Consider the following 27395-nt stretch of genomic DNA (forward strand, 5'->3'; position numbering starts at 1 on the left):
CTGGAGCTGCTGGTTTAATCTTTTAAACTTGTAGGTCCTGAAACAATCTTTGCTTTCCAGTAAAATTCCTTTTGTGTCTCGTTTGTCCTGAAAAGTTTATCTGGCTGTGTTTCCTACTGACGTTGGAACTGTGACAGTTTCAGTATGGCTGTTGAGGACAGCGTGCATACTAGGGCTGCCACGACTAGTCACGATTAGTCGACTAGTCACGATTAGTCGACTAGTCACGATTAGTCGACGACTGATTTAATAGTCGACGCGTCGTTTGAAGCTTTGTAAGATCCTAAAAGACGCAGGAATAAGTAGCAGGATGTGATGTTACAACACTGGTGAAATATTAGTGTGTCATATATTTGTTCACGACATTTTTCTTATGGGCAAAAGTATTGATATCATGATGAAGAAGGGTGGTGATTCTTATGACTTTGTGTATATAATTTGGCATTTTGTACAAATGTGGGCTGATAATAAATAAATATATGATATCATTTCATTCTTTTCAAAGGTTTATTCCCATGACGCACAGACAGACACAATTGAAAGGTACAAATGTGCATGAAACGAATTCAAACGTGCTGCAGATGTGTGTCACAGGTTGATCTGGCACTCGGCCAGAGGTGGCGCTGGTTGACTGGAGTCCATGTTAGTGCACAAAGTAAACTGCCCGCTGTAGTTGTGAAGCAAAAACGCTGAAACCGGAGAAATAAAACGTGCGAGGGGAACGGTAACGAGTGGTGGAGGCCCCGCCCGTGCTTTTATTTTGAAAACAACGCAGGAACAGAGCTCCACGAATTACAGACGTCCCGTGTCTGCCGGTGTGGAAGTTTCTCGGTCCGTGGGTCCTCTCAACAGCGCGATGTCCGCCGCCCCCCGCCACAGAGTGGCTCTCCTTCACGGCTTCCTCTTCTTCTTCTGCGGTAAGTCCCACACCTGGTTGCGTTTGCGTAGCATCCTAGCCTCGGTCCGTGCTGCTGCTTTACTTCATATAAATCAAATCAAATATATTTGAGATTAAAGGAGCTTCGTCTCAGCCCGCAGCTGTGCGCGCGCGTACACGTGTGAGTACATCATGTCAACAAAGTCTTCATTTGGTGTGTTTCCCTTTAGTGATCACAGCTTCTACTGGTGTGTGAGGGTCGGCTCGTGCAGTGTAGGGTGACTGGTCGATAACTGGTCGATAACTGGTCGATAACTGGTCGATAACTGGTCGATAACTGGTCGATAACTGGTCGATAACTGGTCGATAACTGGTCGATAACTGGTTAACAGTCGGCCAGTGTGAGGCTTGGTGGTGCTTTATGGTTTAACGGTGGCCATAATAGTTTTACAGGGAGTCATTTAGAGTCGGTCAGCCTGGATGAACCTGCAGGACTCATGACTGTCATGACAGGTTCCCAGTGGTCACATGGGTTTAGTACTGATCTGTTTCAGGTGGCTGCTGCTGTAACGCACAGCTCTCCCCGTCAGTGTGTCTCTAGTATTTGTGTGCAGACTCTGGTGCTGTGTGAGCTGCTGATTGTTGTGTGGATTCACTTTCATTTCACTTTGCCTCGGTGTGTTTCTCTCTGATTCATGACTTGAGTTTCACTGTGAGTCTGAGGCCACGCCTGTGTCAGTGGCGTGTCTCTGCAGGCTGAAGGACACTTCCCCTCCCCTCCTCAGGCACAGATCGCACAGACACCGTTCCTGTAGTTGTGTGCTTGCGGTGGTGAAGGCTGGCACGTCGTTACTCAGGGCGGTGAGCCGACACCCTTTGTTGAGCAACAGTTTCACCTTGAAGTTGTTCTGCTTTGGATTCGCATCAGTAACACGTTTGGCACACAGACCCCCCCACTCAGCTCGCTGTCACTGCACTGCATTTAACTCATATACACCATCAACATGTCCACGCTACACTCGCTTCAGCAGATCTCCACCTGCAGGGCTGAAAAACGTCAGCTCTGAGGAAACATCGAGTCAGCTTTAAAGCCACTGCAGGAGTCCCGGTCTGAAGACTCGGCCTGTGTTTGTTAAAGCAGCTGTGAGCAGCTGTGTGATGCTTCCTTTAGATTCCTTCTGCTGCGTACAAATAGCTCTGCTGTGTATAAAAGAGTAAAAGTGGTGAGAAAATCAAATCAGTCAGTTCTGTCCCACACAGTCAGTGATTTCACAGCGGCAGCGCGTTGAAACATGAATATGGGCTCAAAATGTGGTCATAAATATTTTGTACTTGTAAAAAAGATTTGTGTGTGGACTTAGAAAAAAAACCCTGCAAGTTACAAGTACGGATTTTTGTACGCGTTTTCCTTCATCACCACGAAGGAAAACAGTCTGGTTGTCTGAGTTTGGTGATTTTTGTGTCACAGGACTACGTGTTTAATACAGGGACTTCAACAGAGCTGCGGACCGCGGGGTGAGGGGGGGCAGTGTTTTGGAAATGACAGTCTTCATCACAAAGCTTTCTTCGTTATGAATTAGCATACATGTTTTTATTGAACATTTGAAGAACCAGCAAAAAAACCCAGAAACTCTTGTAGTTCACATAAAGTCAGAGATAGAAAAGACAAGGAGCAGGTGCATCTAGTGCAGGTAGAGCTGCTGCACACAGAGCCCAGCAGCCAGCAACAAATTCTGGATCCTTGGCTTTTAGTTAGCAGTTAGCATTAGCAGCACATCCTGCGTCCGATGTGAAAGGACCTTTATGCTGCGTACTGTGACTCACAGCAATGGTCCCGGGTCAGCCCTGACTTTGTGTTAAACTAATCCTAAAGTTATGATGGCGTTTCTAACCACTGATATACCACAACTTTATCCTTTCAACAGCTGCTGAAAGTTAGGGGACCTAGCTGCTATCGGATATTTATATAGAGATCCTCCAGCTTCAAACTGTATCACCCTTCAAGGACCTGCAGTTCAAAAAAGTGTCCCTCCGACAGCCAAACCCATCTGTTCTCTGATTGGATAGTTACATTGGTCAATGTCATGTCAATCACAAATCAGATGAAAGGAAGAAAAATAGGGTCAAAATTCGTATTTGTAACGTGCAGGGTTTTTTTGGCTAAGTCCACACACAAATCTTTTTTACACATACGAAACTGATTTACAAGTACAAAATATTTATGACCACATTTTGAGCCCATAGGAAGCTCGGTCTTTATCCACAGTTCCTCCTTCACTCTCACAAATGCTTTCTCGCTCATATTTTTATTCTGCTCAGAAACACCTGTGCTTTATTTTTGTCCCTGGGGCTGCTGGGTAAATAATCACTCTCACTCCCAGTGCGGTCCGGTTTTAGTCGCAGCACTTCCTGTTCCTCGGCAGACGCTGTGCTGGTGTTTTTACTCGATGTGCAGACGCTTGTTTTCGTGGCTGATACGATTATTGTTATTCTGATCTAGGGCTGTTTGATATAACTATATATATATATATATATATATATATATATATATATATATATATATATATATATATATATATATATAAAATTGTAGGTTGTGTATCCTTCAGGTGTTAATGGGGTTATTGAAAATGTGTATATGTGCGTATGTGTGTATATACGTAGGTATGGATAGATAGAAACATATATGTGTATATATTAAAAAAAAAAAAAAAATTACACATAACATATAATGTAATTACAAGGAGGTATTTCTGTAGTCTATTGATACTAGATAGTGGAAAAGGGGTGGGATTAAATAAGCTTATGCTTCTTCCTGCTCCTTTTTGAACATGGACGTTATTTGGAGTTGTGGTTGCTCGTTTTCCTTTTGTTTGCTTTGTTCATTTGTCTCTTTTAATTCTATTTTTTTTTATACTTTTTCAGCATGTTCAAAATAAAGATTCAATCAATCAATATCGGATGGTGATATAAAAACGTCGATCGTTTCATTTTACGCTGTCGTTTGTTTCGTGGTGTCGCAAAATAAACTGTTTACAGCAATATGTGTTCATGGTTCTGATGTCACTGTAGTGGCTATATTCATTTATTAAAGTTCTCTTTCTCTTATATGTAATATCACCACACTACGGACGGACAAGCGCCTGTTTTTATGCGTTGTCGTTAGCAACAACGACAGTAACAGCATCGCGTGTCCGCTTGTTTATGTTCCACATAAACCTTTCACAATAAAGCTCAAGATCCTGTTGAGACTTTTCAAAATAAACTGAATCACGTGAAAGAGCAGATTATTTACGATGAGAAGTAAAAAAGAGCCGCCAGGTGCTAAAAAAATCAACCTTAGACTCAAACATCAGAACAGGCTTTTCCCCGCAGCACGCCGTGTGATAAATACTCACAAAGAAAAAAATGTATCGTTTCATGCATCGTTAAAACACTCGACTCCGGGTAAAGGACGCGCAGCTGGAAACACTTCACGCAAGTCGAGCTGCCCGAGATTCACAGAATTTACAGGAATTGTTACATTTTTGTGATTTATATCGTTGTCAGGACGATAGAATTCTGATATCGGGATGTGAGATTTTGGTCATATCGCACAGCTCTATTCTGATCACAGCCACGTGGACCTGATTTACAGCTGCGGGGCCAGCAGCTGAGGACGAAGGAACAACATAAGGGTCATGTGACAAGTTGATGGCTATTTTTCAAAATAAAAGCCTCAGTTAGTTATAGGACCTAGGGATGGATAATTGGGGAGGGAATCAAACACGGGGTTCATGTCCCAGACTGAGGTCACAATGACCACCTGTGGACACCTGAAGACCGAGACTAGAGGCAAGATGGCGGCAGCTGATCTGCTGCGTGTGCACGTGTTACAAACCCTCAGACACACACACACACACACACAGCAGGGCTATAGACTAACGTTTACTTCTGTAACTTGTCCTTTTCCCCATGTGTCTGCGATGACACCTGTAACCTGGGTGCATGTGACATCATTACTGGAGGTGGGGTTTATTTTCAAGCCATTTGAACTTTGAACGGAACATCTTCTTTGGGAATATCGTAGGCAATGTTAAACCTCATGTCGGCGTCCTCTGACGACCTGTTTGCTGCTGCCTGAAAGGCCGATGTCTCGGGACTACTTCCTGTGAGGTCGCGCTGACGACACTGAGCTGGAAAGATTTCTGTTTTTCTCTTCGCACACACATGTTGACTTTCTCAGAGTGCGAGAGAGCGATATAGAACGCATAGTATGCAAACTGTTAACCCCACTCCAGCCAATCCCCCGCTGCCCCGCCCTCTCCTCCCTGTCCCGCCCCTCTCCTCCCTGCCCCACCCCTCTCCTCCCTGTGCAACAAGCAGCAGGCACACCTGGCAAACAGAGTGAATATCTCTGATTGGTTCAGACCACGATATGAGCACAACGTGTGTCTGTTGTTGACCACACAGAGACTTTCTCTTCTTTCAGCTGGTCGCGGTCTTGTGACCTACGATTTTTTTTCAGTCGCACCTTTGAGGAAGTAGGTCACATGTCTAGAGCCTTGCACACACATGTTTACTTTCTCAAAGACAGAAACAGAAATCTTTTCAGCTCAGTGTGTCGTCAGCGCGGCCTCACAGGAATCAGTCCTGAAACATCAGCCTGATTTGATTACTGATTGATTGATTACCAATAATTAGCATCAGGCCTGAGGAATCCTCATTGATCGGTCCTGTCTGATATCTCTTTTTATTTGGACCCCGCCCTCTAACAGCTGGGGTTGGACGGCTCTTATAATAGAGATTGAAAATGTGACGTCACTCAGGGGTAAAACCGCAAAGAATTCTGGGAACTTGTGGCAAGAGGTACTAGCGCACGCAGGCTTTCAATTGAACTCAGTCACACAGCGATAAAAAGAAACACAAAAATGGCAAGAAGCTGTTGTATTATTAACTGCAATAGCCGGTCACATGACAGCCACAGGAAGCCGACGGGTAAAGAGAGTGTTTTTATCGGATTACGTCGTTGAAGAGAAATTGTTCGAGCCATGTTTCCGAAGTAACAAAGACGCGACGGATGGCCTGGATTGCAGCCATTCAAAGAGCAAATATAACGTCTCAGAACCCTCCAGCTCACAGGTTAGTCTGCTCCAAGCATTCCCACAAAGGTCAGAGTTTTGTAGTAGTTAATACGTCATTTTTCTTAACATAATTGGTGATATAGGTTACAAGCAAGTCTGGCGCTGAACAGAAATTGTCGCGCTATGCTCCTTTATTTATTGTGTATAAATAGTGAATTGTCCTGACACAATATTGCGTTTCGCTTCTGTTATTATGGTACATTGACAAAAACATATACTTTTATTCACAGGATAAAACAGTTGTTTTGTATCACTAATTGCCCAGTACGATTACAGCATACAATATTATCGTCACTGCTACATTTCTGTGATGCTACCAGAAATTATTTCCACTGCTAATTAATTACCGTTGAGCTCAAAGGTCCTATTAATAAACGGTTAACGAATGTGTATTTATGACGACGATTTGTGAGACTGGTAAACTTATGATACGTACGATGGTCTTTCGCTCTACACGGTGCGTTTCAAGGTCCTGCACCCATCCGTCGGTAAACTGTACCTGGGCTTGTTGCAGTGACCTGAAGTTACTAAACTTCATGAGTGTATGCACTCACTCCAAGAACCGTATGATTATAAATATGAGCGTGGTGAAAGTTGGGCAGCACGCTAACGTCTTTTGTCCCTCTGTGTGCTCGTAAGGATCTAACACTTTCACTGGTTTGATTTTTTTCCTCGTATCTTTTCTTTGACTTTTCATCAAGTCTGTCTTTGTACGGACCTGCATTGTTCTCCTTCGTTTTGTACAGAACTTTTTTAGGGGACAAAGAAAAAGCAAGAATTTATTGGAACCGAAGAATGAATGTTTTGCGGTGCTGCAAATGCTTGCATTTGATGCAGTACTTGGATTGTTTTGCCACGAGTTACCGGCATGCAATGCGCGAAAATCACGTGGTCTGTCAATCTCTATACAAACAGAAGATGAATGTGTGTCACTCTGTTTTTGTCCTGCAGGTGGAGCCGATGGATCCGAGGTGCCGCCTCCTCAGAATGTCATCACGAAGACCTTGAACACCAACTACACGCTGAGCTGGGACTGGCCGCCGGGCGCTGCAGGGACCCACGCCGTCACCTTCACCACGCAATATGTGCCGTAAGTCTGAGAATCACGAGGGCGGGGCTTATTTACCTGTCAGACGGTGGACACAGGGGACGTGGTCCACCTGAAACATGTTTTCTTGATTCAAATTCAAATCAAATTCAAATTCAAATTCAAATTTTATTTGTCACGTACACAGTCATACACAGTACGATATGTAGTGAAATGCTTGGACAACTGCTCGTGACCTAAAGAAAACAAAAAAGGAAAAGGCTATGAATAAGATAGGAAATAAATATGAAAAATTAAAAAGGGTAAATTTAACTAGGAAGGAATAAAATATAAATTAAGGTTAAAAAGGAAATAACTGTACAACACAAATTAGAATGAAGGGTAAATTTAACTGGGAAGAATAAGATAAAATATATAAATTAAAGTTGAAAATAAAATAACTGTACAACAAAATACACAATATAGAACTATATAAGAATGTATGAAGAAATCTAAATATAAATAAATATATACACAATAACAGCAGCTGTACAAGTATTAACCGGAAATGAAGAATATAGTGACCAGTGTTGTGCAAAACCAAAGTCCAGAAAGTCCAGTGTGTGTGTAAGAACCATATGTGTGGGTCAGTACTGTGTGGTGGTGTGATTGAGAGACCGTATCGCCTGCGGGAAGAAGCTCCTCCTCAGTCTCTCTGTGTTGGTCTTCAGGGAGCGGAATCGCTTTCCTGACCTCAGCAGAGAGAACAGTCTGTTGTTGGGATGGCTGAGGTCCTTCACCATCTTCCTGGCCTTGGTCCAGCACCGCCTGCTGTAGATTGAGTGCAGGTCAGGGAGCTCGGAGCGGATGGTGCGCTCAGCTGACCGCACAACCCTCTGTAGAGCTCGTCTGTCCTGCATGGTGCTGTTCCCGAACCAGGTTAAGATGTTTCCCGCCAGGATGCTCTCTATGGTGCAGGAGTAAAAGTTCCTGAGCACCTTGGAGGGCAGTTGGAAGTCTCTCAAGCGTCTGAGGTGGTAGAGACGCTGTCGGGCCTTTTTCACCACGGTGTTGATGTGACAGGACCATGACAGGTCCTGCGTGATGTGAACTCCGAGGTATTTGAAGCTGTCCACTCTCTCCACTGGGCACTCGTTGATGACGGGGGTCTGGTAGTTCCTCTCCTGCTTAGTGCTGAAGTCCACTATCAGCTCCTTTGTCTTACTGACGTTTTGAAGGAGGTTGTTCCTCTGGCACCAGTTCTCCAGATTCCTAATCTCCTTCAGGTAGGCCGTCTCGTTGTTATCAGAGATCAGGCCCACCACGACGGTGTCGTCAGCAAACTTGATGATGGTGGTGGAGCTGGTAGTGGCCACACAGTCATATGTGTACAAAGAGTACAGCAGGGGGCTCAGAACACACCCCTGGGGGGCTCCAGTGCTGAGAGTGGTGGAGGCTGAGACATGTCCGCCCATCCTTACTGCCTGTGGTCTGCCAGTTAGGAAGTTGGAGATCCACAGACACATAGATGAGCTGAGTCCCAGATGCTCCAGCTTGGTGGTGAGTGTGGAGGGAATTATGGTATTAAATGCAGAGCTGTAGTCTATGAAGAGCATTTTAACATAATTCCCCCTTCTAGTGTCCAAGTGAGTGAGTGATGTGTGGAGGAGATGAGAGATGGCATCGTCTGTGGAACGATTTGGACGGTAAGCGAACTGTAGTGGGTCCAGTGTGTCTGGTAGTGAAGAAATGATGAAGTCTCTGACCAGGCGTTCAAAGCACTTCATCACTACTGAGGTGAGGGCTACAGGGCGATAGTCATTGAGAGAAGCAGGGTGGGGTTTCTTCGGGACAGGAACAATGATGGACTCTTTGAAGCATGTGGGGATCACCGACTGAGATAAAGAGATGTTGAATATCTCAGTGAACACAGGAGCTAGCTGGTATGCGCAGTCTCTTAGGATACGACCTGGGATGCCGTCTGGTCCTGCTGCTTTCCTGGTGTTCACTCTCTTGAAGGCTCTCCTTACTTCATGCTCGGAGATAACGAGCACGTTTCCGGTGCTGGCAGTATCTTCCTGTCTGCAGCCGTTAGCGCCGCTAACACTAGCATTGTTGGAGACCTTAGCTGCAGCCTCGAAGCGAGCATAGAAAGTGTTCAGCTCGTCTGCCAGAGTCACGGCCGCGTTCGTCATACCGGTTGTTGGTGCTTTATAGTCCGTTATTGTCCTTAGTCCCCGCCACAGGCTCCTAGAGTCACTCTGTTGGAGTTGTGACTCTAGTTTCCTCCCGTAGCGCTGCTTCGCCTCTTTCACCGCCCTCCGCACGTTATATGACGCGGCTTTGTACGGGTCCATGTCCCCCGTCATGAGTCCCGTGTTGTAGGCAGCGGTGCGGGATCTCAGAGCGTCGCGGATGGTTTTATCCACCCACGGCTTCTGGTTGGGAAACGTTGTGATAGTCTTTGTCTCCACGGTATCATCCGCTAGTTTCCCGATGAATCCCACAACCGCTTCCGTAAACACGTTGACGTCATCGTCGGAGCTGTTTCTGAACATGCCCCAGTCTGCGTCATCGAGTGCGTCCTTTAACGCGGCCACCGATTGATCCGTCCAGCGCGCGACCTTCCTCTGAACCGGAACTTCCTGTTTCAGCCTTTGTTTGTATTTTGGCATGAGGAAGATGGCGGCGTGATCAGATTTGCCAAACGGGGGGCGGGATTGTGCCTTGTAGCCGTCCTTGACCGTAGTGTAGCAGTGGTCCAGTGTCCTTTCACCCCTGGTGGGGCAGGTGATGTGTTGATAAAAGTTCGGCGCTGCGCGTTTGAGGTTGGCGCTATTAAAGTCCCCCGTCACAATAAGCGCAGCGTCCCGGTGTTGTGTCTGGTGCTGTGTGAGTGCCTCATGCAGCTCGCATAAGGCGGTGACCGTGTCCGCTTGTGGTGGAATATAAACGGCACTTACAATGACCGATGTAAATTCCCGAGGTAGATAAAAAGGACGACGCATGATGGACAGTAGTTCCAGATTTGGTGTGCAGGAGCGTGTGAGAGGAACAACGTTCGCACTGTTGCACCAGTTGTTGTTCACCATTAAACACACGCCGCCTCCCCTTGACTTCCCCGAGTGTCCTGTCCATGCGGTGAACCGAGAAGAACTCGGCCGGCTGGATGGCGTGGTCCGGCACCGCTGGGTTCAGCCATGTCTCGGTGAAGCAGAGGAGATTGCAGTCCCGAATGTCTCTCTGGAACTTTATCCTGGCCCTGAGGTCGTCAAGCTTGTTCTCCAGTGACTGGACGTTGGCGAGCAGGATGCTAGGCAGAGGTGTGCGGTGTGCACGAGCTCTCAGCCTGTTCCTGACGCCGGCTCGCTTCCCTCTAGGCCGCCGCCGCTTCCCTTTGTTCTCCCTCGAGATCTCACTCGGCCAGCTCGGATCCGGAGTTAAAAACTTCGAATTGTGAGTACATTGTAAACCAATAGAAACAAGAGTGTCACTGTCATACCTAATGTACCCAATGGTGATGATTTTGCCGATTTAGAAACGCTGAAAACTAACTTAAAAAACAAAGACAAAGAAAAAGTGGTCGGAGCAGTCGTGACGGCAGCCGACCTCACCGGCGCCATCTTAAAGAAGATTCAGGTTCAAACAGGTTTGAGCTGAGAGAAACTAACTGTGAGCCAGCTTTAAAGTCAGTTACCATGGTAACACAGAGCGCTGCTGAGAGGGAAACCAGCCCTGAGTAAAGAATGACATCATCAATGGAGCTGTGGCACCGGGATTCACCATGGCGACGGGCCGCTGTGGTAACTCTGCTGCTCTTAACATTAAACGTAGCCTTCCTCCAAATGGAGGCTCTGCTCCTTATCCCGCCGTTGCCATGGTGAGCCATGGTATCGGGCTCGCTTTCATGGACTCGGGCCTGGGTGAACTTTGATCGGCTTCAAAGTCTCTATCACCCCCTGGTGTCTGGCTGGAGTATAGGTCCTAAACCCTGCCTCCTCCATGTTAGCGGATGGGACTGGGGTCAGGCTGATATAAAACAGTTCTCCTCAGATAATTTTTTCCAAAAATTCTTTCTTACATTATCAGTAGTTCTCATCGCACTGATTTGTGTTCAGTTGGTCTCCTTTCTATTAAGTTTGATTCTAATTAAACTTATAATGCTGTTAAAAATCATCACAACACTTCTGACTCGCAGTCACGGATAAACTTGCGTCTCTCTGTTTGGGAGTAGCAGATAGAGCGTGGATGCCGAGAGGAGCTCCAGCGTCCCGACTGTTTCAAACAGACAGCCTGACGTGTTCTTCAGTAAACTGGACTACCCGACAGAACAGAGGTAAGTTAAATGTGTTTGTAAGCTAATCCGTAACTAACGTCCTTAGCTAGCTAGCTAGCAGAAACTCGTTTTTTAAAGTGCGTTTAGCTAATCCGAGCAGGTGAATGAATTTACCCTGACTAAGGAAATGAAGAGAAACGCCCCGGGCCGCTCAGTTACTAACTAACTACCGTTACTGTACTTTTAGACTGTAAGAGCAACAGGACTCTGCTTCAGCTCCTGTGCAGAGCTGATTATTAAATATATGCAAACAGCAGCATGTTTTCTGTCTCCTGTCACATCTGTAAGGACAGGAAGACCAACTTATAAAAAAAAGCTTGCACTTCAGTAACCCCCATTAATTATTAATTAATCATATAACTGTACCAAAGCCCAATATTTATGTGCTGATACCAACTACGGCCACTTGACAGCTTAAGTTAAAATGTATGTTTAATTTTTCCACTTATGACTTTTGTTTAAAATATTCAGGTTAAAAAAACAGTCTGAATTATTGTTAGTGAGGTATGTTCACAGTCACGTGCAGTATTCTGTACAGCTTAAATCCTTGAGGAGAAATAATTGAAAGCATTAATGTTTGTTTCTCAGTTCTCAGGCAGCAGGTCACACACTGCTGATAACACCTCCGTGTGTTGTGACCAGGATGCAGCAGCAGACTGAACCAGGACTCAAACCTGCTCCATCATCTCATCTTTGCAGATCTCCATTTATACAGCACCGACAACTCAAAGGTGAACATTATATTGGAAAATCTGTTAGTATATAAGGCTTATTTTAATAAACAGCTCTCTGTCAGCAGAACTGTAGAACTGAATAAATGTAAGAGAAGAGCTTCAGATCCTGAGTGTGTGAGGACAGAGAGGCTCAGCTGTATTTCAGATCCGAGGGATAAACCTTATATTTCAGTTTGTGGCGGTTCTGTTCTCTTTGTGATTGCAGGAGCCGTCCTCAGATTCAGACCTCAACACCACCCAGTGACAGCAGACAGATCATCCATCATGTTCACATGTTGACTGCAAAACTAATGACAACAAGGTTAAAGCACCACATGTGCTGTCAGTGAAAGCTGCAGCTGTTTATTGATAAAGTTAAACACTGACTGTACTCAGCTGCATGAAGAGAACATGATGTTTTCTCTGACACAATTAAATAAAACCCGATGAAGGTCAAAGGTCGTCACTTGTATGTTGAACTAAAAACTTGTCGTCTGGGATCCTTTCACTGTTTTTTGCCAGTGGTGTGTTATTTACCATAAGCATCTACCATCGCAGAGTCCAGAGCTGCCTCCATCCTCAAAGACCCCACACACCCCCAGACTGTTCACTCTTCTGCCCTCGAGACGAAAGTTCACAAGTGTGAAATCCAGAACATCTCGACTCAACAACTCCTTCTCCACTGCTATCAGACTCCTGAACAGCTGACCTATTTTAGCAGTAATAATAATTTTTGCACATCAGGTCATCAGGTCATGCTATTTGTATTTTATCTATTTGTACACATTAACCAGCATCTGTGTGTGGACAGCAGACAAAGAAAATGCTTTTCTTTGCACACATGACAACAAACGCTTTGAACAGACAGCTGTGGGTGGGTCCCTGCTCGACTGGACCAGCACTGCAGCGGGCATTATTCATCTCCACAGTAACTGTCAACTATAGACCTTTTTGAAGAAACCGTAACAATAAGTTGAATAGTTTTCTTTACCTGCATGGCTCAAGTACAGCTGCCAGCTTTTGGAGGTTTACCAGCTCTGATGGAGTTAAAATGACCAGCTCGTGCTTTTGTTTGTCTACAGCAGCAAAAACAGCCTCTTGATTCTTTAGTAGAGAGAAACCACATCCAGTGTTGAACTCCACCGTGTGGAAACATCCTCTGTGAGTGGCTCTTTCTGTTGCCCCAGACTTGTTTGCTCCTGGTGTAGTTCCTCCATATTAGCAGGTGCTGTCTGTAATCTTGCTTTTCAGTGTCATAAAGCTGTTGAATTTTACTTGAAATAGTCTTTCAGGCAGTTGGAAAGTTGGACCACCTGACGCTAACTGTAGCACATGTTCTAACCCCCTATCTTCTCCCACTGATAGTGGTCTACAGCCCAGAGCAATCCATTGTGTAAGTTTGTCCAATGTTGACTTACTAGTTTTGGTCCTGAAGCCAGTCATCTCATCAAGTTTGGGCTGCCGACACCTTTTGTTGGTACTCGACTGGTAGCGCTAACAGCTCCCACAGTTTCTGTGCCCGCTGCAACAGGTTTTGCATTTAGATGGTACCATAAGGTGGAAGTGCTTCGGTGGTATCCAAACTCCTTTTTGCACAGTTTGTACAAAACCACGCTTTTATCAAGGCTTCTGCTTGGTAGTCTTTTGAAATGAAATCTGCCTCCAATCACTCCTAGCAACGCACTTTCTTATGACACTTTAGCTGTGTCCAATTCAGGGACCGCATCCTTCGGAGTGGGCATTTGTAGACCGATTGTGTCACAGCGACGCGACGAAGGGTGTCCCAATTCGAAGAGTCCTCAAAATGCGGTTGACAAATGCGCCCTTCATTTCCCCAGATTTGAAGGCTGGGTCCAGTGTAGCCTTCGTGACCCAATCTATCCCACAATTCATAGCGTGGTGGTGGGTGTGGATATTTTTTTCGGAAAAAAGTGGCAGACGGCTGAAGCGGAGCGGCCGAAGAGTAAACTTTTAAAAGTAAGTACTGAATATTATGTCACTTATTTATGTGCGAATGTTTAATAACGAAGAACATTAAAACATTGCTGTTGGCCACATGTCGGCAAAGTTATGTGACATTAGTGACGTTTGTACTAACTTTGTTTTAGAGCCTTTACTTTAAAGTATACGCCGTTCGATAGTCGACCTTAATCTTACAGAGAATCTGATGATTCTGTGGATAATTAAAGTCAGTCATATATCCACAAACACAACAAGCTGAAAGTCAGTGACGCTGCTCGGTTTGCAGTCCTGAACATCACGGCACAAGCAGGATTCACTGCACTGTTAATGTGAGCTGTGTTATATTGCTGCCTCTGTTCGGTGGTGTCGAGCCAAACGGACTTTAACGTGTGTTTGAACGAGCTGACGGTTCACTCGTTAAGCTGAAAGAAAGATGCTTTAATCACAGCAGTCACACATGTGTCCACTGCACCATCTGGAACTCTTCTTGTTTACACTCGTAATAACACAAACACTAAATCCTGCTTCTCTGGTGCTGTTGTGTAGCAGTGTGTACACCTGAGACTGTCACCTGTCTGTCTGTCCTGCACTCTCTCTCTGTTTCTTTCTCTCTGATTGTGGAATAAAAGTATAAGATAGAACTTTATTAATCCCTCGGGTGGGTTCCTCTGGGAAATTCGACTTCCAAAAAGCACAGCAACGACCGAAGTTACAGTTACAGAATTGATATATATATATATATATATACACACACACACACACACACACACACACACACACACACACACACACACACACACACACACACACACACACACACACACATATATATATATATATGTATGTGTGTGTGTGTGTGTGTGTGTGTGTGTGTGTGTATATATATATATATATATATCAATTCTGTAACTGTAACTTCGGTCGTTGCTGTGCTTTTTGGAAGTCGAATTTCCCAGAGGAACCCACCCGAGGGATTAATAAAGTTCTATCTTATACTTTTATTCCACAATCAGAGAGAAAGAAACAGAGAGAGAGTGCAGGACAGACAGACAGGTGACAGTCTCAGGTGTACACACTGCTACACAACAGCACCAGAGAAGCAGGATAGCGTAGTGGTTAAACTACACGCCTTTGGAACAGAGGATCGCAAGTTCGATTCCTGCCTGGGGCGTCTGTATCCAGTAAGGGTCCTAAGGCTAGACCCCCTATGCTAAGCAAGCCTACCGCAGACATGAGCGAGACAGATAAATATGAAGGCATGCCGGCTCGGACGTCGCCCGGATCAACAAGGTCTGCGTCAGGTGTTGAGGAACCAGGGCACCCTGACGAAAAGTGGGCTACTGGAACAAGAAGGCATCGGTGGGCAAGGGACGAAAACAGGGCGTTGTTGGAATGCTACTACGCAAGTAACCCCGGCGGAAGGGGCTACATGAATAGGATGAGGGACCTATGGATTCTTCGATACCCAACATCCACAATGACGGCGAAACAACTAGTAGCTCAGTGTTCCAACATTCGAAAGAAGGGACTGCTCTCACAGCTAGAGATTGACGAGGTACAACACAAATGCTACGGCAAGGAGGAGTCAGGACGCCAGGTCAGGGGGGAGATATCATCACCCCCACCCGAGATTGGGTACATAGCCCCAAGTGCGATAGGAGAAGGATCGTTGAGTGCGAGAGGAACTGACCTGAAAAATAGGATCATGACCAAGCTTGAAACCTGGATCCCCCGTAGCCGGTTACCAAGATTACGTGAAGTACCCTCAGAAGGTCTGCTAGATGATGTTAATGCAGCACTACGGGCAATACCTACAACCACGATTACCGACACTAACAAGCTGATCTACAATACGGCAGCAGTGATCAGTGAGATGCTTGGCTACAAGTTGAACAGCCACAAGGGGCAGTACCCTCCATGGAGAAGGAGGCTAGAGGGCAAGATCAAAGTAGCACGGAGGGAGGTTAGCCAACTAACAGAGTTGCAGAAAGGTGCGACAAATAAGGTGCCTAAGAAATACAGCAAGCTGTCCATACCTGAGGCCTTGGAAACTGCCAAGCAAAGACTCACAGCCTTGGCCAGCCGCTTGAGGAGGTACACCAGAGAGATAGAAGGCAGGAGAATAAACCAGCTGTTCTCCACAGAACCAGCAAAGGTGTACTCTCAGTGGCAAGGGAACAATAAGAGAACAGCACCACCAAGGCTGGAGACGGAGCAATACTGGAAGAGCATATGGGAGAAGGATGCAACCCATAACGGCAATGCTCAGTGGCTAGAGGATCTGAGGGCAGACCACAGCGACCTCCCTGAACAGGGTCCAGTAACCATCACAGTGGCAGATATCCAAGAAAGGGTCTCCAGTATGAAGAGTTGGACAGCACCAGGGCCCGACATGGTTCACGCCTACTGGCTGAAGAAGCTGACTGCACTCCACGAGCGTCTGGCAGCACAAATGAACCAGCTGCTAGTTAACGAGAGACACCCGGAATGGCTAACTGAAGGGCGGACGGTCCTGATCCCCAAGGACCCCAAGAAGGGACCGGTCCCCTCCAACTACCGACCAATAACCTGCCTCAGTACTACATGGAAGCTCCTGTCAGGTATCATATCGGCTAAGATGAACAGGCACATAGGTCAATACATGAGCGGGACACAGAAAGGAATTGGCAAGAATACCAGAGGTGCAAAACACCAGTTACTGGTAGACAGAACAATCAGCCGAGACTGCAAGACCAGACTGACCAACCTGTGCACTGCCTGGATTGATTACAAGAAGGCCTATGACTCAATGCCCCACAGCTGGATACTGGAATGCCTAGAATTGTACAAGATCAATGGGACCCTAAGAGCCTTCATCAGGAACTCAATGGGGATGTGGCGTACAACACTAGAGGCCAACTCCAAGCCCATAGCACAAGTTACCATCAAGTGCGGGATCTACCAAGGAGATGCTCTGTCCCCACTGCTGTTCTGCATAGGCCTGAACCCCCTCAGTGAGATCATTAACAAGACTGGCTACGGATACCGACTACGGAACGGAGCAGTTGTCAGCCACCTCCTGTACATGGATGACATCAAGCTGTATGCCAAGAGTGAACGAGACATCGATTCACTGATCCACACTACCAGGCTATACAGCAATGACATTGGAATGTCGTTCGGACTGGAGAAGTGTAGTCGGATGGTAACAAAGAGAGGGAAGGTAGTCAGAACTGAGGGGATTGAACTACCAGAAGGCAACATTGCAGACATAGAGGACAGTTACAAGTACCTGGGGATCCCGCAGGCAAATGGGAACCATGAAGAGGCCGCTAGAAAGGCTGCAACCACCAAGTACCTGCAGAGGGTCAGGCAAGTCCTGAGGAGTCAGCTGAATGGTAAGAACAAGATCCGGGCCATCAACACATACGCCCTGCCCGTGATCAGGTACCCTGCTGGGGTAATAGGCTGGCCAAAGGAGGAGATAGAAGCCACTGACATAAAGACAAGAAAGCTCCTGACCATGCATGGAGGGTTTCACCCCAAGTCCAGCACCCTGAGGCTGTACGCTAAGCGGAAGGAAGGGGGCCGGGGACTGGTGAGTGTCAGCACCACAGTCCAGGATGAGACAAGGAACATCCAAGAATACATTGGGAAGATGGCCCCAACTGACCGAGTGCTCAGTGAATACCTCAGGCAGCAGAAACCCAAGAAAGAGGAGGGAGACGAGGAACCATCATGGAAGGACAGGCCCCTGCACGGTATGTACCACCGGCAGATAGAGGAGGTGGCTGATATCCAGAAATCCTACCAGTGGCTGGACAAAGCTGGACTGAAAGACAGCACAGAGGCACTAATCATGGCAGCACAAGAACAAGCTCTGAGTACAAGATCATACCCCAGGTGCAGGCTGTGTAAAGATGCCCCAGAGACAATCCAGCACATAACAGCAGGGTGCAAGATGCTAGCAGGCAAGGCATACATGGAACGCCATAACCAAGTGGCCGGCATAGTGTACAGGAACATCTGTGCCGAGTATAACCTAGAAGTCCCGAGGTCAAAATGGGAGATGCCCCCAAGGGTGGTGGAGAATGACCGAGCTAAGATCCTGTGGGACTTCCAGATACAGACGGACAAAATGGTGGTGGCTAACCAACCGGACATAGTGGTGGTAGACAAACAGAAGAAGACGGCCGTAGTGATCGATGTAGCGGTTCCGAATGACAGCAATATCAGGAAGAAGGAACACGAGAAGCTGGAGAAATACCAAGGGCTCAGAGAAGAGCTCGAGAGGATGTGGAGGGTGAAGGTAACGGTGGTCCCCGTGGTAATCGGAGCACTAGGTGCGGTGACTCCCAAGCTAGGCGAGTGGCTCCAGCAGATCCCGGGAATAACATCGGAGATCTCTGTCCAGAAGAGCGCAGTCCTGGGAACAGCTAAGATACTGCGCAGGACCCTCAAGCTCCCAGGCCTCTGGTAGAGGACCCGAGCTTGAAGGATAAACCGCCCGCAGGGGCGTGCTGGGTGTTTTATATATATATATATATATATATATATATATATATATATATATATATATATATATATATATATATATAAATACAGAGACAATATAAATAAAATATACAAAGGGGATAAATAGAATAAATAGGAATAAAAATACAAGTGAATTGCACATTTCAAGTATTGAGTCTATTGCACTGTTGACTATTTACAAAAAGTATTGCACAAGGTATTGTACAGTGAGGTGAAGAGGCACTACAGCTTAGTTGTTCCCCCCTCCTTTGTCCTCCCGTTTCCCCTCCCTCTCCCCTCCAGAGAGGAGTTAAACAGTTGTGCGCCTGTGTCAGTGGCGTGTCTCTGCAGGCTGAAGGACACTTCCCCTCCCCTCCTCAGGCACAGATCGCACAGACACCGTTTCCTGTAGTTGTGTGCTTGCGGTGGTGAAGGCTGGCACGTCGTTACTCAGGGCGGTGAGCCGACACCCTTTGTTGAGCAACAGTTTCACCTTGAAGTTGTTCTGCTTTGGATTCGCATCAGTAACACGTTTGGCACACAGACCCCCCCACTCAGCTCGCTGTCACTGCACTGCATTTAACTCATATACACCATCAACATGTCCACGCTACACTCGCTTCGAGTACGTTTGATGCTTGCAATGAATTTTCCCGTGTTTCTGGTCCTTCAAAAGTTCAGCAGATCTCCACCTGCAGGGCTGAAAAACGTCAGCTCTGAGGAAACATCGAGTCAGCTTAACAGCCTGTTTAAGGCTCTGATATCTATTCTGTGTGACTTACAGCAGTTATGACATGGTCTGATTTTCTCACCCAATAAAGGAATATTTCATATATCAGTCTACTCTTCATTCTATCAGACACAGTTATCACAGCTCCTACATTTGCTTTTTACACATGTATGTAAGCATTGAGCCAAATTTAGTAATGACAACATATTAAAAGAACAATATTTGGGGGACTGACTTTTTCTCCTTTTTTCTTCCTTTCTTTTTTTCTGGGGTGTGTTTGCTACTATTTTTATTTGTTTGTTTTTGCTTGTTTCTTTTCCATACCTTTCTACTGTGCTGCTTACACTAACAAAGTGCGCTGTCAGTCTTCCCTTCTGTTTTTGTCTTTGTGTTTTGTTTCTTCTTCTCTTTTTGTCTATGGGGTAGTCACTCTTCATTTTGTCATTTTATTGTATTCTTGTGTGTCTTGAAAGGCGCTTTTAAATAAAATGTATTATTATTATTACAGCTCGTGTCCCGGCTCGTGTTTCTCCTCTCTGGTTTCACTGGAATTCATTTGAGACGTTTATTAACCACCTGGCCTGCCATCATGTGATCACATAAAGACCTTTTAACTCCTCGCTGGTATTTTAATACAAGTTTAAGTGTAAGTCAGAGTGTGCTCCATGCCTCAGAGAGCCGTGGAGCAGCCTTCCTCTTCATAGTCTTCCTTCCTCGTCCCCATCATCCTGCTTCCACAGGCGTTAACCTCCCAGCCCCGACCTATGAAACAGACACGTTTACTGAAACACGGCTGGTGTGTTGCTGTTGTAATTTGATTTTATTTGAATGAAAGCTCTCCCTCCAGACCCGCCGAGTATTCGGGGAGGAGCGAGCGAAGACAGAACACAAAGAAAGAGCAGAAGGGTTTAATGTGTTTTCATGTTCATGTCTCCTCAGGAAGCACCAGCTGAAGAGGAATACTCCAAACTGGATCACGGCGTGCAACCAGACGTCACACCGGTCATGTGACCTCACACGCTTCAAGCTGTTATTCATCGGCGACTTCATGCTCCGGGTGCGAGCCACCGTGGACGGGCGGCACTCGGAGTGGGCGCAGAAGACGTTCTGCCCCTATGAGGAGGGTAAGTACTCGGCTTTCCAGGAAGTGTGACGTGCACATGCTGCAGCAGCGTGTGAGCTCACAGCCTTCGCACTGTATCGGTGCAACAGCCGAGAGCTGCGCTCAGCAGAGATAAAGATCTCCAGCTTCAAATATGTGACTGTGAATCGTGCGTCCATGTGTGAGGCTCTCATTGCTGCAGTAAATGAACCAGAGTCAGCCAAGCAGTCACAGAAAGTCTGTGCAGGTGTTCACTAGTGATGTGTCCTGCGTGTCGGTAATGTCGGGGGAGTTTTGGTAAGCGTGTATCGAGGCTTGCTTTGATTACGTATGCAGTGACGTTCGAGGCCTCGCGGGCAGTCCGTACCACGTGACTGATTCAGGAACTGGCTCGCCAGTTTGCGCCAGATTCGAAATAAAATGGGCAGCAAAACACAGCTGATTTCCACCATCACTGTGTTGTGGAATTGGATTACGTACGTGCTACATAGCTACTTGAGCATTTCTTCTTCGATGGAACCAGCAAGAGATTTTTTTTAATCTCATCTCTCCTGATAAAGTATGCACACAGTAATAAATATCATGATAAGCACCATAATATAAGTAAACAACACTACAGATCCTATAATCTGATTTCTGTCTTTCAGTTCATTAAAAAGTGAAGCGCCACACACTAGTTTGTGTCATTGTCCAGATGTACATAAGCATGATTACACAGTTACACAATCATACCAAAACTCTGTCCTCATAGTTTCCACTTTCTCTTTTGTATCAGACATCCTGAGACAATATTCGGGATAAATAACCATGAAAACAATTTATTTATTCCATTTAGAGGTTTACACATCACATCATTATAATCACAGAGCCTGTTTCACTTGAATTGTCCACTTGATGGCGCAGTAGAGCAAATGAATCATCGCAATGCTTCGAACCATGAGTCGACCAGTTGGATGGAAGCTTCAGTTCATCACGAGGCTTCATCTCACCATCAGTAGTGTTCATTACACATCCTGGGACCTGAGCTCACCTCTTATCTGAACCGCCTGTGTCTGAATCATTACTGCAGGTATTTGCTTACCTGAGCCGTCAGTTTGTTCTTCCTCACATCTGCAAATATGCAAACCGTGCAGCAGAGCTCTCTGCAGGTAGACCAATACAACGTACGCCTGACGGCATGTTGAGGATTGGTGGCTCTCAGAGAAGCTTCCTGAGATCAGGATGGTCCCCTTCAGCTCCGGTTCAGACTGTGGCAGCAGCTGTGTGGGGAGTCTGCAGTTATGCAATGACTGCTTCAGCAGGGGACGTCTGAAGAGCCTCGCTGAGCTGAAGACGATCAGAAATGAAACCGTGAGCGAGCTTTTCAGCGTCTCGCTCGTCAGAGCTCTCGCCGTCGCTGACTTCAGTCCAGTCAGAGTGAAATCCTGGTTTCTGTGTTTCTGTCTGTGTCCTCAGTGAAACCGTCTGCCGTCATGGTGGGAACCTCCCCAGCTCCAAGCACACTGGCATAACAGAGCTGTAGCAGATGGAGTGGACTGTTAGAGAAGCTGCAGCTTTGATTTTGTCCAATAAAAACGTCTCTCCACATCTGTCCCCCTCAGCCTTCATCGGTCCACCTGATGTGACTCTTCATGTCACTGGGACATCTTTGGAAGTCAGCATTAAAGACCCAGTGTTCAAGCAGTCAGAACTGAGGGAGACGTACACCTCGGCCACCTATAACATCACCTACTGGAAGAGCAGCTCGAAGGAAGAGGTGGGAACGCCGGTTTGTAGTTTGGACCTTGAACGTGTAGAAACAGTCAAACACAGGAAGTTAGTGATGTTATGGGCCGGGACTGAGAGCCAGGCAGCTGCAGTTCACTCATGATTTCAACCACGTTAGCAGTGAAATGAAAACTCAACATTAAAACAAATCAAAGATAACAATAAAAAAGCATAAAAACTAAACACTGAAGATTCACTCAGTAATAACTACATGTGTAATTACATCTTTGAACAATTTTCTTAAACTTATCATTAATCTGTTAAAAATAGGCAGGAGCGGCTTTGTGGTTTGTAGAAGCTGTTTACCCACCATATTTGAATACAATGGCTGGGAAAGACATCATGTTTTACATTCGTGGCCAGAGACAGCTGAGGTAAACAGCACTGACAGCCTTCCACAGGCTTGGAGGTGGACGCGGTCCAAACAGTAGCAGGAATACGGCCACAACCGTTATGATGTACAGTCCAAATTTCATGTGTTTGATCTCTCATAGAAGCATGTTTGTCCTACAGCAGCCACCGTAGTTAGAGCTACGCACTTAAAGTGTGAGGGGTATCTTAACAAGGTTCCAAGTAGAGCTTCAGCATGCAACAAGAAGAAATGTGACACAAAACAACACTTGAACTGAAACAGGCTGTTTTACACCAGTTTAGGACCACATGCCTTTAAAAAGCCAAATCTGTGCAAAAATGTGGATTCATTTCATTTTCTGTCAGGTGGTCACTGCCATGATGTTCTGATGGCAAAGGCAAAAAGACTTTCCCTTGTTGAACGTGGTCGGGTTGTTGAAATGCATAGGCAGAGTCTCTCGCAGCACGCCATCGCTGCTGAGGTGGGACGCAGTAAGAAAGTCATTTGGAATTTCTTAAATCTTAAATAAATTCTTAAATGATCCTGAGGGTTATGGAACAAAAAAGTCAAGTGGAAGACCCAAAGAAACGTCTCCAGCACTGAGCTGCAGGATCCACTTGGCTGTCCATCAACACACTGGACGATCCTCGACCCAAATTAAGGCTGTTACTGGTGGCGACTGCAGCCCCATAACCACCAGACGACATCTGAGACTGAAGGGCTTCAAAAACAAAACACGTCTTCAAAGGCCTCGTCGCCTTGGACACAACAGAACTGACCGTTTGGACCAAACATGGGACGTTGAAAAGTGGAAGAAAGTTTTATTCTCTGATGAGAACAAATGTAACCTTGATGGTTTCCAACATTACTGCCATGACAAGTAGATCCCACCTGAGATGTTTTCTACGCCCCACAGTGGAGGGGGCACCATAATGCTCTGGGGTCTTTTTCCTTTAGTGCAGGGGTGTCCAAACTCTGGCCTGCAGGCCAACTGCGGCCTGCGATCCACTTTTAATTGGCCCGCAAGTAATTTTATAAATAGAATAGAATATGGCCGCACTTCAACTTTTGCCTGAGTGTATTGCACTTCTTATTTTTAACACCAGGGGGAGCTGCTGTTGATCAAGGCAGTTGCTCCACCAAAAAGGACAATCACAGAAGAAATTTACCCCAAGTTATTAAACATGGCAGAACCAAAGAAGCGAAAAGTAGAAAGTGAGTGCAGAAAATTTCAGACATGGTGGGAGAGTGAATTCTTCAAAGAATTCAAGGAGAAGTGTCTGTTTGATCTGCACTGAGACTGTGGCAGTTATGAAAGAAGATAATGTACGACGTCATTATGAAACCAAACATCAGGCCTGTGCAGCCGACACTGGTGCTGAGCCAGAGCAGGAAGTAAAGCAAAGGGTAGCTCTCCTGCAGGGTCAGCAACTGTATTTATTTCGTGCTCAAAAGGTCCAGGAAAAGGCTCCGATAGCCAGCTATGAAGTCGCCCAACTCATCGCGAGACATGGCGAGCCTTTTTCAGATGGAGACCTCGTAAAACACGGCCTCGTTAAAGTCACTGAAATAATGTGGAAAAAGTGCAGAACTTCAACAACGTCAGCGTGTCCAGAAATCCAGTCGTGCGACGCACTGAAGACTCGTCAGCCAACATTAAACTGCACCTGTCTGATAAAGCTGTGCTTTTGATTTTGACTCCATCGCAGGCGATGAGAGCACCGACGCCACAGACGCCGCACAGCTGCTAATCTAATTTTTTTTGCGGGGAGTGGACGAGAGCACGAGCGCTTTAAAAATATATCCCACAGTACCCGTGTGTTAATGTGCACATGCTTCAAATATCAATAATGCGCATCTTTCTGTCACTACCCTGCTTTTGAGCACCACTTTCTTATGTGCGTTTTTCTTGTTAACACACAGAGCACACCGCTGTGCACGGCGCACGCACATGCAGTCAGCTGATCTCATCTGACGCAGATCTGCTCCTTGATCAAGTGACATCACCAGAATAATTTACTAAAATGATGCACTCCTGTTATTAAGCCCAGTTCAGTCTGTTAATGTTGATAAAGGTTTCAAACAGATGTTAACAGCTGTGTTGCTGAGCCTAATAACTTAAATAACAAGCTTGAAATGTACCCGTCACATCTTTGTTTTTTCTCTGTGCTGTAAATCTTCTAAGAATAAATCCGAGGCTGTTGTGAGAACGAGCTACCAAAGCTTTTTCTGAATAAATCAATAAAGATCCATTTATGGAAAGCTGTGATGAAGGCAGTTTTGTCTTTAATTATATTCAACAATATAACATATTTGACCACGTCTAAGTGATTTTTCTAACTTTAATACACTAAAGTTAAGGTTATATTCCTAATTTCTAGTAAGTGGCCCCGCCCCTCCTATATTTTTATGTATGTGGCCCTCAGTGAAAAAAGTTTGGACACCCCTGCTTTAGTGGAACAACGGAGCTTCAGGAGATAAACGGCCGATGGCTGTGTGCAGATGTTGCAGAGAACATCCCTCATTGCTGAGAGCCCTCGTCTGTGTGGTAACCACTGGGTTTTTCAGTAGGATAACGTTTCAGTACACAATGCAGGACAAAGGACTTCTTCCAGCAGAAAAACATCACTCTTCTGGACCATTCTGTGTGTTTCCCTGATCTAAATCCAACTGAAAACCTTTGGGGATGGATGGCAAGGGAAGTTTACAGAAATGGAGAACAGCTTCAGACAGTAGATGTCCTTCATGCGGCCGTCTTCACCACTTGGAGAAATGTTCCCACTCACCTCATGGAAACGCTGGCATAAAGCATGCTGCAACGAGTCTTTGAAGTGATCAACAATAAGAGTGGAGCTCCTCATTACTGACTTCATATTTGGGTTTACCTTTTTTGAGGTGTGGTCCTAAACTTTTGATGAGCTGTAAAACAGCCTGTTTCAGTTTAAGCGTTGTTTTGTGTCACATTTCTTCTTGTTGCATGTTGAAGCTCTACTTGGAACCTTGTTAAGCTCCAGCATGCAAAATATGATTTTTGCTCATTTTAAACTGGTTTTAAACTTTTGATCTGTATTGGGTCAAAGAATAAAAACAGATACTGAAGACCTCTGACCTCCTCTCTGCTGCCTCCTACAGGTAAAAAAGATCCTTGAAACGAGGCAGGACCGAGTGGTTCTTAGTGACCTGGACCCGATGAGCGAATACTGCGTCCAAGTCCAGATCATCTATAACATGAACCCCAGACCGAGCGAGTACAGCGACGTCGTCTGTGAGCGCACCGGTGACGGTAGGCACCGCCGTCACACAGCCGTCACAATCGCTCAAGGTGTCGCTGATGGGCTCACCTGCTGCTGTGTGGTTTTCTTACAGTGGATGCAGCTCCGTGGGTGGCGGCCGTGGTGACGTTTGTGGTCATGGCCACGGTGGTGACTCTGGTGGTGACTCTGGTGGTCTACTGGAAACAAATCTCCAAGTTCCTGTGCCCAGAAGTCGTGCTGCCGCCACACTTTGAAGAGGTGTGTGTCCTGCCCCCTCCGTCTCTGCTGCCTTTCAACCCCTTCATCTACCCAGTCTCGCTGCCCTCTGAGCACTGTGACCAGGTCAGCATCGTAGCAGACCACAGGACTGAGGAGGAGGAGGAAGGAGGGTGCAGCACAACCTGATACCTCACAGGATGGGGGCTAGGAGGAGCAGGAGGAGGTGGGATGCACTTTAAAGACTCTGAGAATCGGCCTCTGACTGTGAGGTTTTAGAGCTGTGAACTCTGCAGCAGTGAAGTGATGAAGACGAGCAAGAACAGGTGAAGCTGGCCCAGGTCACGCTGCAATGCATTGTGGGAGCACGCCACCGTTTTAGCAGGTAGCGAATCAAAACAAACACACTGTGTTGGAAGGAAGATTGCTATGAACCATACTTCAAAGCAGCTCAAAAGAAAAAGGACGTTATGGAGGAAGATTGCATTGGAAGTGTGGACCCGTATGAAACACAGCTGAAACCCTGAACCGCTATTGACTTAGCTTAGCCTGATCTATTCTCGTTCCTTGTCTGTGGAGTCACCGCGTACACGGCGAACCAATTTTGCCATTATAAATCTCTGGAGGCGCACATCCACCAAGGATCGGGTACAAGATTTGGCAATTATTAGACTCCACGTTGTCAATACGCCGTCATTCAAACAAAGGTAAGTCAGCTCGAGTACTGCGAGTGAAATGCGTTTGATTTCCCCGAACATTCAAAGTAGTGCAGCATAAATTCATTCATGAGGGGAAAGTAGAGTGAGAACATGTGGAGGCTGTTAGAGGGAAAACACAGTGCGTTCACACTGAGTAAAGTATTCTGATTGTATATTTTACAGTTTTGTACTGTCGTTCTAAAATATCATTAAATTTACATAAGTAGACTGATTTTACATGTCAAAGGTAAAATAACATCACGAACCGTATTTTTATGCGGGAGTTATTTTCTGTTATTTTACGGTTGTATTTTGGCGCCCCGGCTGCCGGAATATTACAGGTTTTTTTTAACAGTGCACCCTACTTGAAAATGGAGGTAAGTTCAGTAAAGTCCTTATCACGTTAGAGTGCGCACTTCCAATTTAAATAGTGCTCTTCAAACACTTTCAGATAAGACCCTTCTCAAAGTCTAAAAAATTCAGGAGCCTAATTTTCCATGAAGTGTTATTTTTTAATTATTCAATAAATAATGTTTGATTAAAACCTAACTATGAATGTGTTTCAGGGAACGCTGAGGACTACTGCGCTGTTTGCTCCATGTTAGATGCTGACGCTGACCGCAGCATGATTGAAATGGTAAAACAAAAGAAACACATAAGTCTTAGTATCATTACTTGCTAATCATGTTTAAAATGTTGACTAATAGTATTCACTCAACAGAATATGAGTTTTTATTTTTCGCG

The 27395-nt window shown here is 45.8% G+C and overlaps 1 protein-coding gene across 1 annotated transcript; it reads left to right on the plus strand.

Annotated features, from left to right (window-relative positions):
* The first annotated feature begins 637 nt into the window (after window positions 1-637).
* LOC146691403 (interferon alpha/beta receptor 1a-like) lies at window positions 638-27280 on the plus strand. The gene is made up of 7 exons (XM_085434817.1): window positions 638-917; window positions 6952-7090; window positions 20202-20386; window positions 21966-22120; window positions 25616-25766; window positions 25850-26660; window positions 27218-27280. Exons 1-6 carry the CDS (start codon window positions 857-859, stop codon window positions 26140-26142), a joined length of 984 nt encoding a protein of 327 aa, XP_085290943.1. The 5' UTR covers window positions 638-856; the 3' UTR covers window positions 26143-26660; window positions 27218-27280.
* The last annotated feature ends 115 nt before the right edge of the window (window positions 27281-27395 follow it).

The sequence above is a fragment of the Copadichromis virginalis genome, linkage group LG16 (assembly GCF_057382275.1).
Source record: "Copadichromis virginalis isolate Kocher_CV1m ecotype Utaka linkage group LG16, C_Virginalis_male_GT1.1, whole genome shotgun sequence".
Classification (NCBI taxonomy): domain Eukaryota; kingdom Metazoa; phylum Chordata; class Actinopteri; order Cichliformes; family Cichlidae; genus Copadichromis; species Copadichromis virginalis.